At 39.0% G+C, this 13,720-nt stretch overlaps 1 protein-coding gene across 1 annotated transcript in view; it reads left to right on the top strand.

The window, feature by feature from the left end:
• The window catches only part of OXCT1 (3-oxoacid CoA-transferase 1), an 85,001-nt gene that overhangs the window by 8,706 nt on the left and 62,575 nt on the right, over positions 1-13,720 (top strand). Inside the window, exons 4-6 of the mRNA XM_015652686.3 lie at positions 7,117-7,252; positions 11,456-11,605; positions 13,333-13,439. Coding sequence (XP_015508172.1) covers positions 7,117-7,252; positions 11,456-11,605; positions 13,333-13,439 — 393 coding nt within the window. The remainder of the gene's footprint in view (positions 1-7,116; positions 7,253-11,455; positions 11,606-13,332; positions 13,440-13,720) is intronic.

The raw sequence follows: 13,720 nt of genomic DNA, 5'->3' as shown, positions 1-13,720 counted from the left end.
TTGTTTTATTGAATTTGGGTTTTGTCTGCTTATGAGACTTAATGCATCATTTTTGAATGCAGTAGTGTTGAACAAAAGGTTTTCACTTACACTAAAAATAGAGAAGTTACAGTTAAGATCTTAATTGCTAATCACCTGGGTGATCATCTGACAGGAGATTGACAGCAACTGTCAGATTATCACTGATTCAGACTGTGTTCTTCCAAGGCGTTACCAGCTTTCTGAACCTTTAGTATCTTTATTCTTTTTTAAGGTCTTTTAATGTTACAATGTTATACATTAGGAAGGAAAAGATGGCTTTGAGATAAGCATTTGCACTTATGCCTGAATGCCATTACTTAGCTCTGTTAAGCATAATACTCTTGTTTTCCTAGTGGGTTGGGCTATTTGTGGTTCCCAAATCCCTAAAAGGCAGTACTCTATGGGATCAGATGCAGTAGTAAACTTACTGCACCCGATATTCTAAGGCACAATAGATGTCTATATTCTTTGCAATTAAATAATTTGGATTTAAGACATGTTTGATAAATATTCTGTATGTTAAAGTTTAAGGTTATCTCATTTTTCAGTCATTGCTCTGAATAGTATGTTTCTGTTAAAACCAGAATATATCTGCCATCTTTGCCATGGATTCCCTGGTTTTTCTTGCATGAAACTCACGTGGCTTAATTCTACAATTATTGTTACTAAAATATCTGTCTGTTTATCTGTCTTTCTGTCTGTCTGTCTTTATATTACTCACACTTATTAAAAACCTATTCAAATGTAAATGTGTATATGAAAAAATACCATCATGTGGAAATTGCATTTTAAATTCACAGAAGGTTATGAAGTTCTTCCATACAGTATTATGGAAGCATATTATACTTCTATATATATTCTACTATATATAGTATCATGGAAGTATATTATAATATTGTTTTAGTGGAACAAATTTGATAATTGTTGGATTCAGAAAGTTATGTACACAGAGATGAGATTAAGTGGACTCTCAGAGTATTTTACATTCTGTGTGTCATTTTTGTATATTCATAAGAAATTCTTCAAATATCGCAAATTAAATACTTTCAGAAATGAGAATCAAGGTCACCAGTGACTATTACCTCTCTTGGTATAGAGAGAAGAGTGAGTTATGTAAAATCTTGCGCATGGCAAGTTGCCAAAATCAGGAGACTATATATTTCAGTGAATTTGAGCATTTCAATTTGATTTTTTTTTTTTTTTTTAAATCTGCATTCTTTAGAAAGGATTTAATCAGATGCTTTGTTACAGCTGTTAAATTGCTGGCACTGTGTGAACCGCAAATCCCTGAAAATCTGCCTAGGTCATCTAGCTAATTTTAGTGTGGAGGTTATTTAGGATTTTGGCAGGGCAAATGTGTACTAACTTTGTACTACCTGGAAGTATGGAGAAATCAGCTGTGGAGATAAATTTCTTGTGATGACAAATGAGAAAAAAATAGATACAGAACTCAGGATGGCTGAAGAATTGGTTATAGAATAGCAACAATGAAAGCCCTCCCTCCCTCCCTCCCTCCCTCTGCTTCATCCTCTCTTTTTTGCTTTCCAAAATTTCTAGGAAAAGAAGGTACCTGAAGACAGTGACAAGACATTTCGCTAAAGAGAAAAAACAAGGCAAATAAGCATTAAACCTCTGAATATCTTACCTTTCTGTGAGCTGAATGTGTTTTTCTCTTTTAGTTAACTCCTATTCCTCATCTTCTTATTCTTAGTACCCTTCTAAGTGAGGTAGTGAGGGACAGAGAAGGAGAAAGTATCATCTGAGCTGGCTGTTTAGTAACCTTACAGTGTAACACATGGGGAAAATATTGTGGGACATAGTCTCGTTATGAGCCAGCTGTAAGACTGGAGAAGATGAGTTATAAAGAACTGTTATATGACTGATTGTCTAGATTAATTTTTCCCTGGGTGTGCTTGCACTCTTCTTCAGTGTCTTCCAGCAAACACCATCTAGTAGGCATTTACTCATTTTCTGCACAAAGGCTGTTAGGGATCTCTCTGGTGCTGCCAGGATTATAGTTAATTTTTGTGGACCTTAGAATTGTGTGTCCCTAAGAACTCAGGTGGTACCTCTATCCACATAACTTTCATGCTGGTAAAGTTTCCTGCCATAGTCACCCCTGTGAGCCCGAAAGCTTAAGTCTCTGCTAATATGAAATGCCACACAAGTAATGATTCCTCTTAGTTGGGAAGCATATCTGGTCTTCCTTAGGAATTGTGGATCTATCAGAAAGCATAATTGCATGTAACTTGGAGCAAACCCTTTTGAAGACTGAAAAGCTGATGTTGCAAATGAAATCAGCCTCTCACCTTCTACATGGAGAATGTCAGAGGAAATTGTTTCCTTTCCCCACTTCTAGCCTATTGCCAAGAAAATTTCTAGAACAGGTCCATCTGTTATCAAGTTTCATGCTTCATTTTAACTCTTGGAGCTGATGAATGCCTAAAGAGACTCCCTGGTCTATCTCTAGAATCTGACTGGTGTCTTTACATAAACTGTTTTCCAGGAATAGAACTGACCATTTTTGTGCATTTTTCTGCTGCAACAGCTAGTTGCAGAAACTTTAGTTTCACCTGAGATGGAGCCTTGCCCCAGGATTCTTATTGCATGGTTTTCCTTCTCAATCTGTAGTCTTCAGGGGTGATGTTTTTTTTATCCTGCTATCTTTCCAGTCCCCAAATTATGACAGAAGAAAGATGAGGTGGTGTGTCATGTTAGCTTCTTCACCAACATGTTTTAGTTCTCCAAAACTCCAGGTATTCATGTTAATATTTCATAACTAATGATCTTTGGTCATGTGTAATCTCCCAGGAGTATCAGCTTCTGGAGAATCTTTAAGAAATCTAGAAGGAGGCCCTCATTCTAATTGATGCTGCTTTCCATCCAGTAAAGGCAGCCAGTCTGTTTTGACCACACCCACATTTTTAAGAAACAAGTATTTCTTTACAAAGGGGGGGAGAGAGAGACAGAGAGGGGAGAGAGAGGGGGAGGGTTGTAATTGTCTTGTGATGTCTCCTTTTACTCAACCCCCTCCATCAATAAGGCATTGTATGTTTTGTGCCAGAGTGTGTGACATTCCAAGTAGCCTTTTTTTTTTGCAAAAGAATGCAAATTTCTATTTTCTGCTTCATCTGGCTGTGTTGGGCTTATTGATGTGTGAGGCTTTTATGCTGGAAACTTAGGTAATCTCTTCTTCCCTGTGATGCTGTAGAATGTGTTATGCTTGAGCCACCAAAGAAGAAGGGCTGGGAGCAGCAGATTATTGTTTAACACAATCTGCAGTGGAATACCGACATGTTGTCTTTGACTGCTTCCAGTATACTGGAAATGTGTGGGTTAGATCTGTCTGGGAGACATATTTGGCTAATTTTTTTTAGTTAGAAAAGGCAGACATAGTTTTTGGCAGGAAGTTTTTGTAAGTCTGAGAGGGACAAAACAGGAATGAATGTGTTTTTAGACAATCAGAGCTCCTTAATTTTTCTTGTCTGCAGCAATAGTTTAGGGAACTTGGGTCACTGACATCCTTGATGAATGCCTAGTTAGATCTCCTTTCCTTTATGTGTTTCATGTATTCTGTTGATTGACTTTTCATCTTAATACAGAATGGGGAAACTTCTAGAAATCCAAACATTTTTGGGGGTAAAAGAATGCATTCAGTGTCTAGCACTAACATGCACTTTCCCTTTTCTGACAGCACACATGACAATTATGTCAGCTTGTACCACGCCTTCTTCCTTCCTATAAGGGCAGCACATTTTTATTGCATTTACCTTTGTTTAAATTTTTAAAGGACTGAATCCAGCTTTCAAAATAGGCATTTTGAGTGTATTATTTTCATGCACTCAGTAAATGTTCTTATTTTGTTTTTATGATTGCTGTTTGATAAGCAGAGCGTTGCCTGCAAGGCAGATATTTCATGGGTAACATTTTGACGGTAAACATAATTAAAGCTGAAAAGTTCAAAAAGCTCTTGTGCTTAAAACAACACAATCAACAAAGCAACAAAATACAGAAAAGGAGAACTAATAACTTAAAATTGCCATAGAACTGTTATATTGAAAGAAATTTCCATAAACCAAAGGGCTTTTGAAATTTGTAATCTGGGATAAGATGTCACATGAAAATCAAAGGATAGGGAAAATAGGAGTGAGGATAGTGTTTTCTGTGTGAAATATGTGTTTCTTGGGACACTGACATGTAACATAGGAAACATAAAATAGGCTGAAGTGCTCTAAAAGGGTTTTTGGAGGGAGATGAAAACTGATGCATGTGAAAGCAAAAGGATTATTTGAACTGGAAAGCTGAATACAGATTGCATCCTCAAAAGAGATGGATGGCAGTGTATTTTCTTTAAATAAATGTACATCTAAAAAAACCCTTTATGAGTAATGGCAACGAGATTTTGTGATGCTGCTATGAAGATTAAATGCATGTGGGAGTTGAAGTAATTTTGTGTTTCCAGGCAGGCAGAGCCTCCTGGTGCATGACTTTTGAAATATGAAATTCCTGTTCTCATTGTGGTAGGGAAATAATGTACATGACTTGTGTGCTCAGTAATAGACCCTCCCAGAAATTTTGTTTTTGAACTAATTTGCTACATTTGAGGATAGGAGAAAGAAAGAGTGACGTAAGAAGTGAAGAACAACTTGGCATGAGTATGACAGAATAACCTTTGTGCAACTTTCTGCTTAATTTCTTCATAACTACTGAATTTTATTTGATAGAAGGTACCTCACAATAGTAGATCAGGGAGTCCTGTGTTTCCATATGGAATCCTGCAGGATGATATGCAAAATCCTGCTAAGGACAATATGCTTCAGTAGCTGCTTCTGAGACTGTAGGAGTAAGGATTGTGGATCTTAGTGAAATGAAGCAGAAATTTCTTTAACCATTACAAATCTGCTCCTGACCCTTTCCTACACAAGTGCACACAGTGTTTCATTGTCTTCATGCAGAAGTGCTTGTTTCTATTTGGTAACTTCCAAGTTTTGTAAAGATAAACGCAGTGTTAACCACCTGAATGATACGCAGAAATAGTGAACTCTGGCTTGCAGGCAGTTCAGGAAGCTTCCCCTTGTTCTTGCACTGGAAAGCACTGCACAGTTTTGTTTAAATTCTGTACTCTTGCCACAGAGTGCTGTAGGTACACCAACCAATTTAATTGCCATCACATGTTGGCTGGTCTTTTTTGTTTACTACCTTTTATAATGAGAGGTCAGAGTTTGATGGTTTTCATGTGAGAGGAATTGTCCTGCTTTGAATTAATCTATATAGGAAATTATGGCTTTTTTATTTTTATTCTTTTTTGTAATCTCGTTTGCCCACAAGACTCCTCTTTCTTTTCTATTCTCAGCTCTTCTAGTTTCAAACTGGAGGGTTTATTTCTTGTGAGGAGTTAGAAACATGGGTTGTTTCTAGGCAACGCACATTTTAGTCCCAAGGCTTTGGCACCAGAGCACTTTGGACGTTGTATCACAGTTAGACTTCTAACATTTTTTTTTAATTGGTCAGAGTTGGAGTGAGCTTTTATAATTAATCAAATTATTTTGTATCTAGAGAACATAGAATAAATTCAGAGAATCAGATCAGAGAAGCTTGTTTCACTTCCTCTCATCCGGTTTCCAAAATGCTTGAGTATGCACTGAAGTGGGCCATCCCCTTAAAATAGTCCTGACCTTAAAATAGTGCTCATGATGCATGCAGTTGCGAAGGCATTGTGACTGCGTGTCTGTCCATGCAGCTCTCGGACTATTGTGGTTGGAGATGAAGAGCTGGTGCTGGTCCTACTCCATCAGCCCCTCTCCCTTCCCCTGCAGCACTGCAGCCTGTGCTATGGCAAGCATTACCACTTTTATATTTGAAAATTAATACTGCATAATAGTAAAGTTTTTTAATCTGGTCTTTTTTTGGAGCTCTTCTTCATGAAGGGTGTTTTCAACAGGATTCATATATTGTAAGCACTTGTGTGTTAAGTACAAAGTGCTGAATAATTGATATCTTAAATGATTATTTTATTTTTTTTCTCTATTTCTCATCCTGAAATGTCAAGCCATTGTGTGGATAATTAAGTCATATTGAATTGAGAACTCATGGCAGATACATCATTTTTTGTGAGGTAATTTTGGATCATGGTATCTTTTGTGTAGAGGGACTGGAAGGTCTGAGTTCTCTGCTTATATGATACAGAGACCAACATAAATGTGGAGGAGCTTCAGACACATGTACCAGTCTGCTGGAATCTTGCATAATGTGCTGGAAAAGTGAAATAAACATATCTTTATAATATAATCTATGTTTATTTCCATATTTCTTTGAATTGAAGTAGCATTTTTTATAGAGCAACCTTGGTTGCAGGAACTCCTGAAAAATGTTCCTAATCCAATAGTACACAATATGGCATGATAAACATCATGGAGGATATCAGAATTTTAGAAGCATTGGCACAAGAAAAATGTTTCATATATCATCTCTGGCATTCAATTTCAGATGACATAGACAAAAAAATCTTGTTTCTAGTGCTGAAATCCTTTGTTGAAGTAGGTGATTATTTAGTAAGAGATTAAATTATTTACTACAGTAAGAAAATTTAAATACAAACATTTTCTTACCTCATATAGGAACTAGCATTATAAATGTCAATGTCTTTCTCCTTGGGCTGCTAAGCAATCACTTTTCTTTTTCCTAGTGAGTAGGAGTGTAAACAAAAATATGACTTTATTCACTCAAAGCCATGTCTGACTTTTTATTAACTTGGTAAGGCTTTTTAAAGAAGCTGATCTGTCAAATAATACCACTTGTCAAGCTGTATATTGTTAACATGTGAAATGACTTTAAACAAGTTTTGGATGTATTCTGTGCCTTGGAAGAAATGAGGTCTGAACATTGAGGTCTTAAATTTTAATCAGAGCTTTGATGCTTTACCCTCTAAAAGCTGGAATCTGTTTTTTGTCTTCAAATCCTTATGTGCGGAGGAGATAACTCTATTTTTTCTTATTAAGTAATTACAGCTTATTAAGTGCTTAGTTTGCATCAAAATACATTAATGTATAATACAAAATTTATATCAAAATATATTGTCTGGCATTTTCTACACAGTGTTGACAATTTTGGGCTCGGTCTTCTGCTTCAGACAAAACAGATAAAACGCATGGTGTCATCGTATGTTGGAGAGAATGCTGAATTTGAACGCCAGTATTTATCTGGTGAGCTTGAAGTTGAGCTTACACCACAGGTAAGAGAGGGGTGATCTCTTTTCATCTAAAATATTGAGTAGAATAATGCTGACATGTTCTTACAAAATGGTTTTGCAATCCAAATGTTTTGCTTGTGTGCAGAAGGCACTTGCCATCTGTGGTGGCCTGATCATGACTGGACTCCAGGTGCTCACTAAAACCTCACTCTAAACTCCTCTCAGCTGGACAGGGGAGAGAAAATATAACGAAAGACTCATGGGTTGAGATAAATAAAGGGAGAGATCACTCACCAGTTACGATCATGGGCACCATAGACTTAGCTTGGGGAACTTAATTTAGTTTATACCAATCAAATCAGAGTAGGCTGAGAGAAGTAAAACTAAATCTTAACACCCTCTTCCCCTACTCACACTTCACCCCAACCCTCCTTCCTTCCCGGCTGTAACTTAATTCACAATTTACCCACTCCCTGCTAGTAGCACAAGGAGAGGAGGGAATAGGGGGTTGTGGTCAGTTCATCACATGTTGTGCAGCTTCTTCCTGTTCCAGAGGACCCCTCATTCTCTTCTGCCATCCAGTGTGGGTCCCTTACACACGGTGCAGTCCTTCAGGAACAGGCTGCTCCAACATGGATCCCTTGCAGGGTCACAAGTCCTGCCAGCAAACCTCCTCCAGTGTGGGCTCTTCTTTCCATGGGGCCACAGGTCCTGCCAGGTGCCTGCTTCAGCACAGGTTTCCCATGGGGTCATAGCCTTCTTTCAGGCATTTACCTGCTTGGGCATGGGGTCCTCCAAGGGCTGCAGATGGATTTATGGTCCCATGTGGCCCACCATGGGCTGCAGAGTCACAGCTGCCTTACTGTGGTCTTGCCATGGCCTGCAGAGGAATCTCTGCTCTGGCACCTAGAGTACCTCCTAACCTTCCTCCTTCACCTCACCTTGGTGCCTGCAGAGCTGTTCCTCTCACATATTCTCACTCCTCTCTGCTCTGGGTGGATACATATCTGTGCAAGAGGTTCTTCAATGCTCTGTTCCAGAGGCACTGCCACTGTTGCTGATGGGCTCAGCCTTGGAACCAACTGGCACTAGTTCTGTGAACACTGGGGGAAGGTTCTGGCGTATTCTCACAGAATCAGCCCTCTAGCTACCAAAACCTTGCAAAACCAATACACCATATTAGGGTCACGCATCTGTTAAGAACTGTCTGTTACATGTATGAATTCCTTCAATGACATTAGTTAATTAATAATAGATTGTATTCATCAGACACATATATATATATATATATATATATACACACACATACGTAAATTTCTTTTAAGGTTGTAGAAAAAGTCATAAAATGTGCTCAGTACTGTCGCACCATATTAATGGAAGGAAGTCAAGGGCTACTCTGTTCCCATCTTGGTGACAGGTTTTGGGAATGTTGCCTGTGCAATGCCTGCCATCTAGTGGGCAGGAATCAAATTCAGAGATTTCCTTCATTTTGAGCCAAAACCATTTTTGGCTTGTTCATTAACTCTTAAAATTAATCTGTGCATACTGTTAGAAGTAAATTTAAAAATTGACTTTGTAGCACCGTATTTTTAATTATTTTGCACTGCCAAGTTACCCAAATAGCATGAATGCAATCAGATCCTAAAATCATGGGTATCAGTTACGTTCTATTGAGATCAACTTCTGTGAAGTTGGTGCTCTAACTTTAAAGCCTACATACAGCATGTTAGTGTGTGGCATTTTCAGAGGTGACACATAAAATTTGGGCTTTAAGCAGCTATTTATATAAATTTCTGGGAAAAACAGCTGTGCTAAATTTTTATTAAGGATAGAATCTGGAGCTCCCTCTCTTGTGAATCTCAGAATCACAGAATGGGTCAGGTTGGAAGGATCCACAGTAGGTAATTTGGTCCAACCTCTTTGCTCAAGCAGGGTCATCCCAGAACACAAAGCACAGAATTGCATCCAGATGATGCTTGGTTATCGTAAGTGAGGGAGACTCCATGACCTCTCTGGGCAACCTGTTCCAGTGTGTGGTCAGTGTCACAGTAAAAAAAGTTCTTCCTCCTGTTCAGGTGGAACTTCCCATGCATCTGTTTCTCCCCGTTGACTTTTGTCCTGTTGCTCAGGACCCCTGGACAGAGCCTGGCTGCCTCCTCTTGGCACCTCTTCTTCAGATGCTTATAGGCATTGTTGAGGTCCCCTCCCAGTCACCTCTTCTCAAGGCTGAACAGGTCCACTTCCTCAGCCTTTCCTCATAAGAGAGATGCTACAATCCCTTAAGTATCTTTGTTACCCTTCACTCCAAGACCCACTCCAGAGTTCCATGTCTCTCTTGTCCTGAGGAGTCCAGAACTGGACACAGCACTCCAGACATGGGCTCACCAGGGCTCAGTAGAGAGGCAGGTCAGCTCCCATGACCTGTTGAAGATGCTCTTCCTGATGCACCGCAGGACACACTGCTGCCTCATGGTCAGCTTGTCCACCAGGACCCCCAAGTTTTTCTCCACCGAGCTGCTTCCCAGCAGGTCAGGCCCTGGCCTGTACAGGTGCATGGGATCATTCCTCCTCAGGTGCAGGACCCTGGATTTTCCCTTGCTGAATTTCCGATTGTTCTTCCCTGCCCATCTCTCCAGCCTGTCATGGTCCCTCTGAAGGGCTGCACAGCTCTCTGGGGTATCGGCCGCTCCTCCCAGCTTTGTCTCATCAGTGAAAGTGCAGAGGGGGCATCTGCTCCAACCCCCCCAAGCCATTGATGAATAAATTAAACAATTCTGGCCCTGGGGGACACCACTAGTGACAGGCCTCCAGCTAGATCCTGTGCCACTCATTGTAATGCTCTGGGATCAGCTGTCCAGCCAGTTCTCAATCCAGCTCACTGCCTTCCCATACAGTCCACTCTTCCTGAGCTTGCCTATGAGGATGCTAGGAGAGAACGTTTCTTAGAATTGAACATGAGTGGAAAAGTTGATTTTATACCAAATCAGCAGACCTGAAAATAGCCAGACACTAGTCATGTCTGATGTTTCAAATGTCACAAATCTCACAATGCATTTTTTCCTATGTAATGTTCAATGCTTTCACTGTGAGATCCTTAGACATGTAGTTGGCTCTGTGGGCTACAGATAAGCTATGCAGATCCAGCATGGAAATAATGGGTCTACAGTATATAATAGGAAACAGTAAGGTGAATTAATTACTTGCTAGGAGATGTGGGGATTTGAAATATATGTGTCAAGAAATAAAATAGTTTCCTAAAATAGTTTGGTATAACCTTAGGCAAAATGACTTTTGTGTTACTGTTGCACAATAAGGAAGAGGTCACAGTGACATCCTGAAATGCTAAGGCTTCTTAGAGCACAGGATTCTGTATTGTTGCATGGTTTGTATCTGCCTCTTGCTACCATTTTGAAAACAACCCAAAAGCCATTGTGCTTCTTGCAGAATAACTGGGGAAAATAAAATCTGTATTGTAGAGGCTGCTAAACTGGATAATTGACCATGATGTTCTTGTCTTGCTTTAAATCCAGGAGAATATTAAAAAGAAATAAATGCAGGAAATGACACTAATCTAATGAAAAGCAAGCACACATCTTTGGCTGTAAGTCCAGAATTAGGTGAATGAGGAATTTTTGCTGTTAGTATTCTGTACTATAGCTGGACATAGAGAAGAGTGCAGACAGGGTGGTCAAAGAGACTATATAACTGCTCTGTTAGCTTTTTGGTATTCTTGGCACAGGCAGCCCAGATCACTGTGCTCCCTCTTCCTTTCTCAATCTGCCATACTTGGCTGTTTCAGCTAGGAGTGGGTTCTGAAGTTTTTCTTAGAATGTTGAAGAATGAACATCAATGTTTAAGACTGTTAGAGAAGAAAACCCTTCTAGGGTATATTGCCAGGTGGGAAAGAGGAAAAGAACTCTGTACTATTCTTGAGAATAATGGGATGGAAAACGAAGTGAAAGAGAGGAGGTACAACCAAGCGCTGGCGCCTGGTATTTGGTATGTAGTTGTATGACAGTGTTATCTTGAGCAGTTAATGATTGTATGTCAAGCATTTCTTGCCATATCCAGTACTAGTCTCACACAGGAAGCTAAAATGTGAGGAAGGAATAGATGTTCGCATGTGTCTACTGTGTCCAGAAGGAAAAGCTACAAATGAGAGTATATAAAGTTAATGCAAGTCATTCATCAAAGTTTGATTTTTTTGTTCCTAAATGATGATTTCTTAAATGTATTTTCCCTTAGGGTACACTTGCTGAACGTATTAGAGCAGGAGGAGCAGGAATCCCAGCATTTTACACCAGTACTGGCTATGGGACGCTGGTGCAGGAAGGGGGTGCACCCATCAAGTACAACACAGATGGCACCATTGCCATTGCCAGCCAGCCAAGAGAGGTAAGAGGTCTGATGGCCATTAGGAAGCCTTCAGCATTGAAAAACTAATTTCTAACATATTTATAAGATAAGCAGGAGTTTAAGAAGGAGTTAAGTTTAACCTTATTGTATTCAGTTAACTGGATGTCTGTGGTACCAGACACGTTAGCTTTGCTTCCACTTGCTTACTGCTGTCCTCTGTAACGTGTTAGAAGTTTTTAGAAGTTCTAGAGTGATTTGGCATCAAGACCTGGTCCAATTGAAAGCCTACCTTGCTAAGTTACTCTTCACTTGTCCGTTTTCTGACCAGGTTTGCTGTGTATTCAAACAAAATTTTCTTCCATGTGACTGTAGTGCATAGAGCTGTTTGAGAACAATCTCCTTTTAGTGAGGCAGGTGCTCTTTAAATACTGTCCCATGCAATAAGCAGCCCTGCAGCTGGACATGGAGCTTCAGTCTTAGAAGAAATGGGGGATTCTCATGTTAAACAGGGAAGAGCTCAGTTGACACCAATTTCAGGAAATGCATTTCCCAACATTTGAAATGCAATTTAGTCTCAGTTTTTAAAACCATGAAGAAATAGACTGTGGCTTTCAAGGGAGAAACAAGGGTTTCATTTTGAAATTTGATGTAGAATTTGGGGAAGGGAAGAGATATCTCAGTGCAACAATTTTTCTTGAAGAAATGGGTGGGGCTGATATTGTGTGGTCCAGTTAGGCTGCATACAACATTAAATTACACCTCAAGAACATTTCTGGGGTAAAGGTAATTCCACCCTAACCCAAGAGTTATTTTATTTTCATGTATAAAATAGATACTGTCTTTTATATTCCCTCAATTTTTTTACTTCACGTATCATTATGATGTTTTACCATTTGGAGGAATGTTTTGTTCAATAAACAGTTTATCATTTTAATAACAATTTTTTTATTTGTTTTTCTTTTGACATTTGTGGGAAAATCTCCCTTACTCTCCTCAGTCTAATAACTATGGGGTGCGAATAACACGACCAGCATGATTTGATCAATTTGATTCTCCACATCTATTTTGTGTGGAAGTGACATTTTATAAAGGCTCAGATCTCATTTTATGGTACTGGCAAACTGATGTCTGATACACTTTTCTCATACTTCTTTCCCCTTTCAGCAATTTTAACAAGCTCCAAGTAATATTTTGTGTATACTCTTACCTTCTACACTGTTAAGAGAGGTATTCTTTCATCTCTCTCTATAGGATTAAAAGACCAGCTCTGTCCCTGTTCTATACTTTGGCTTTAGGCACAGTATCATTCATTGCAATTATTGCTCATAAATACAGGGAAAACCAAATGAAACTCGGCCAGTTAGATGACATGATCTGAGTAGTCTATCTCAAATTCATTTTGGATTTGGGATTTCTGATGGCGAGCAGTGCTTATGAACTTTTTCAGTAATTCTGCTTTAGCACTTCAGTTTTTGGTTAGCTGGTAGATGTGCAGGACAAAATATATCTAATTCCAGTAGATGGAGCAGGAGGAATATGTATTCTCATGATTTCTCTAGAGATACTATGATAAAACTGGGGTTTATAGCCTTTCCATGCCCCTGTGTTATGATACAGTTTTTCAGTTAAAACTTAACAGAGTACAAAAAGAAGTTGAAATATGGTAGTCTGCAAAATTAACCCATAAAACAAATATTATGTGTGAAGTCTGTTGGAAGAAACCTACATCCCAATTTTGTACTTTTCTCTATGTATTTTCTCTGTAGGTGAGGGAGTTCGATGGCCGTCACTTTATTCTGGAGAAATCGATTACAGGAGATTTTGCTCTTGTGAAGGCATGGAAGGCTGATCGTGCCGGAAACATAATTTTCAGGTATGACTTGTTTACTGGTGAGGAAAGATTATTTTACCATTTAGATATGAATGAGAAGGAGAATCCTGTCTGCTGTGTTACAGCAAAATAATGTTTTACTGATTCCACATTCTTTCATATTGCCTTTCCCTACTGTCAAATTACACTGCTATAAAACACCAAAATATAATTGCTCTTTTTGATGACTTTTGAGACTTCAAACACAGCTATGAAATAAAGCATTCATAGTTAAAAATGAGTCACAGCAGACCGAAGCTGTTATGATGACTGTTGAGAAATTT

The sequence above is a fragment of the Parus major genome, chromosome Z (assembly GCF_001522545.3).
Source record: "Parus major isolate Abel chromosome Z, Parus_major1.1, whole genome shotgun sequence".
Taxonomy (NCBI): domain Eukaryota; kingdom Metazoa; phylum Chordata; class Aves; order Passeriformes; family Paridae; genus Parus; species Parus major.
The sequence above is the reverse complement of the archived record's forward strand: the minus strand, read 5'-3'. Positions and strand labels throughout refer to the sequence as shown.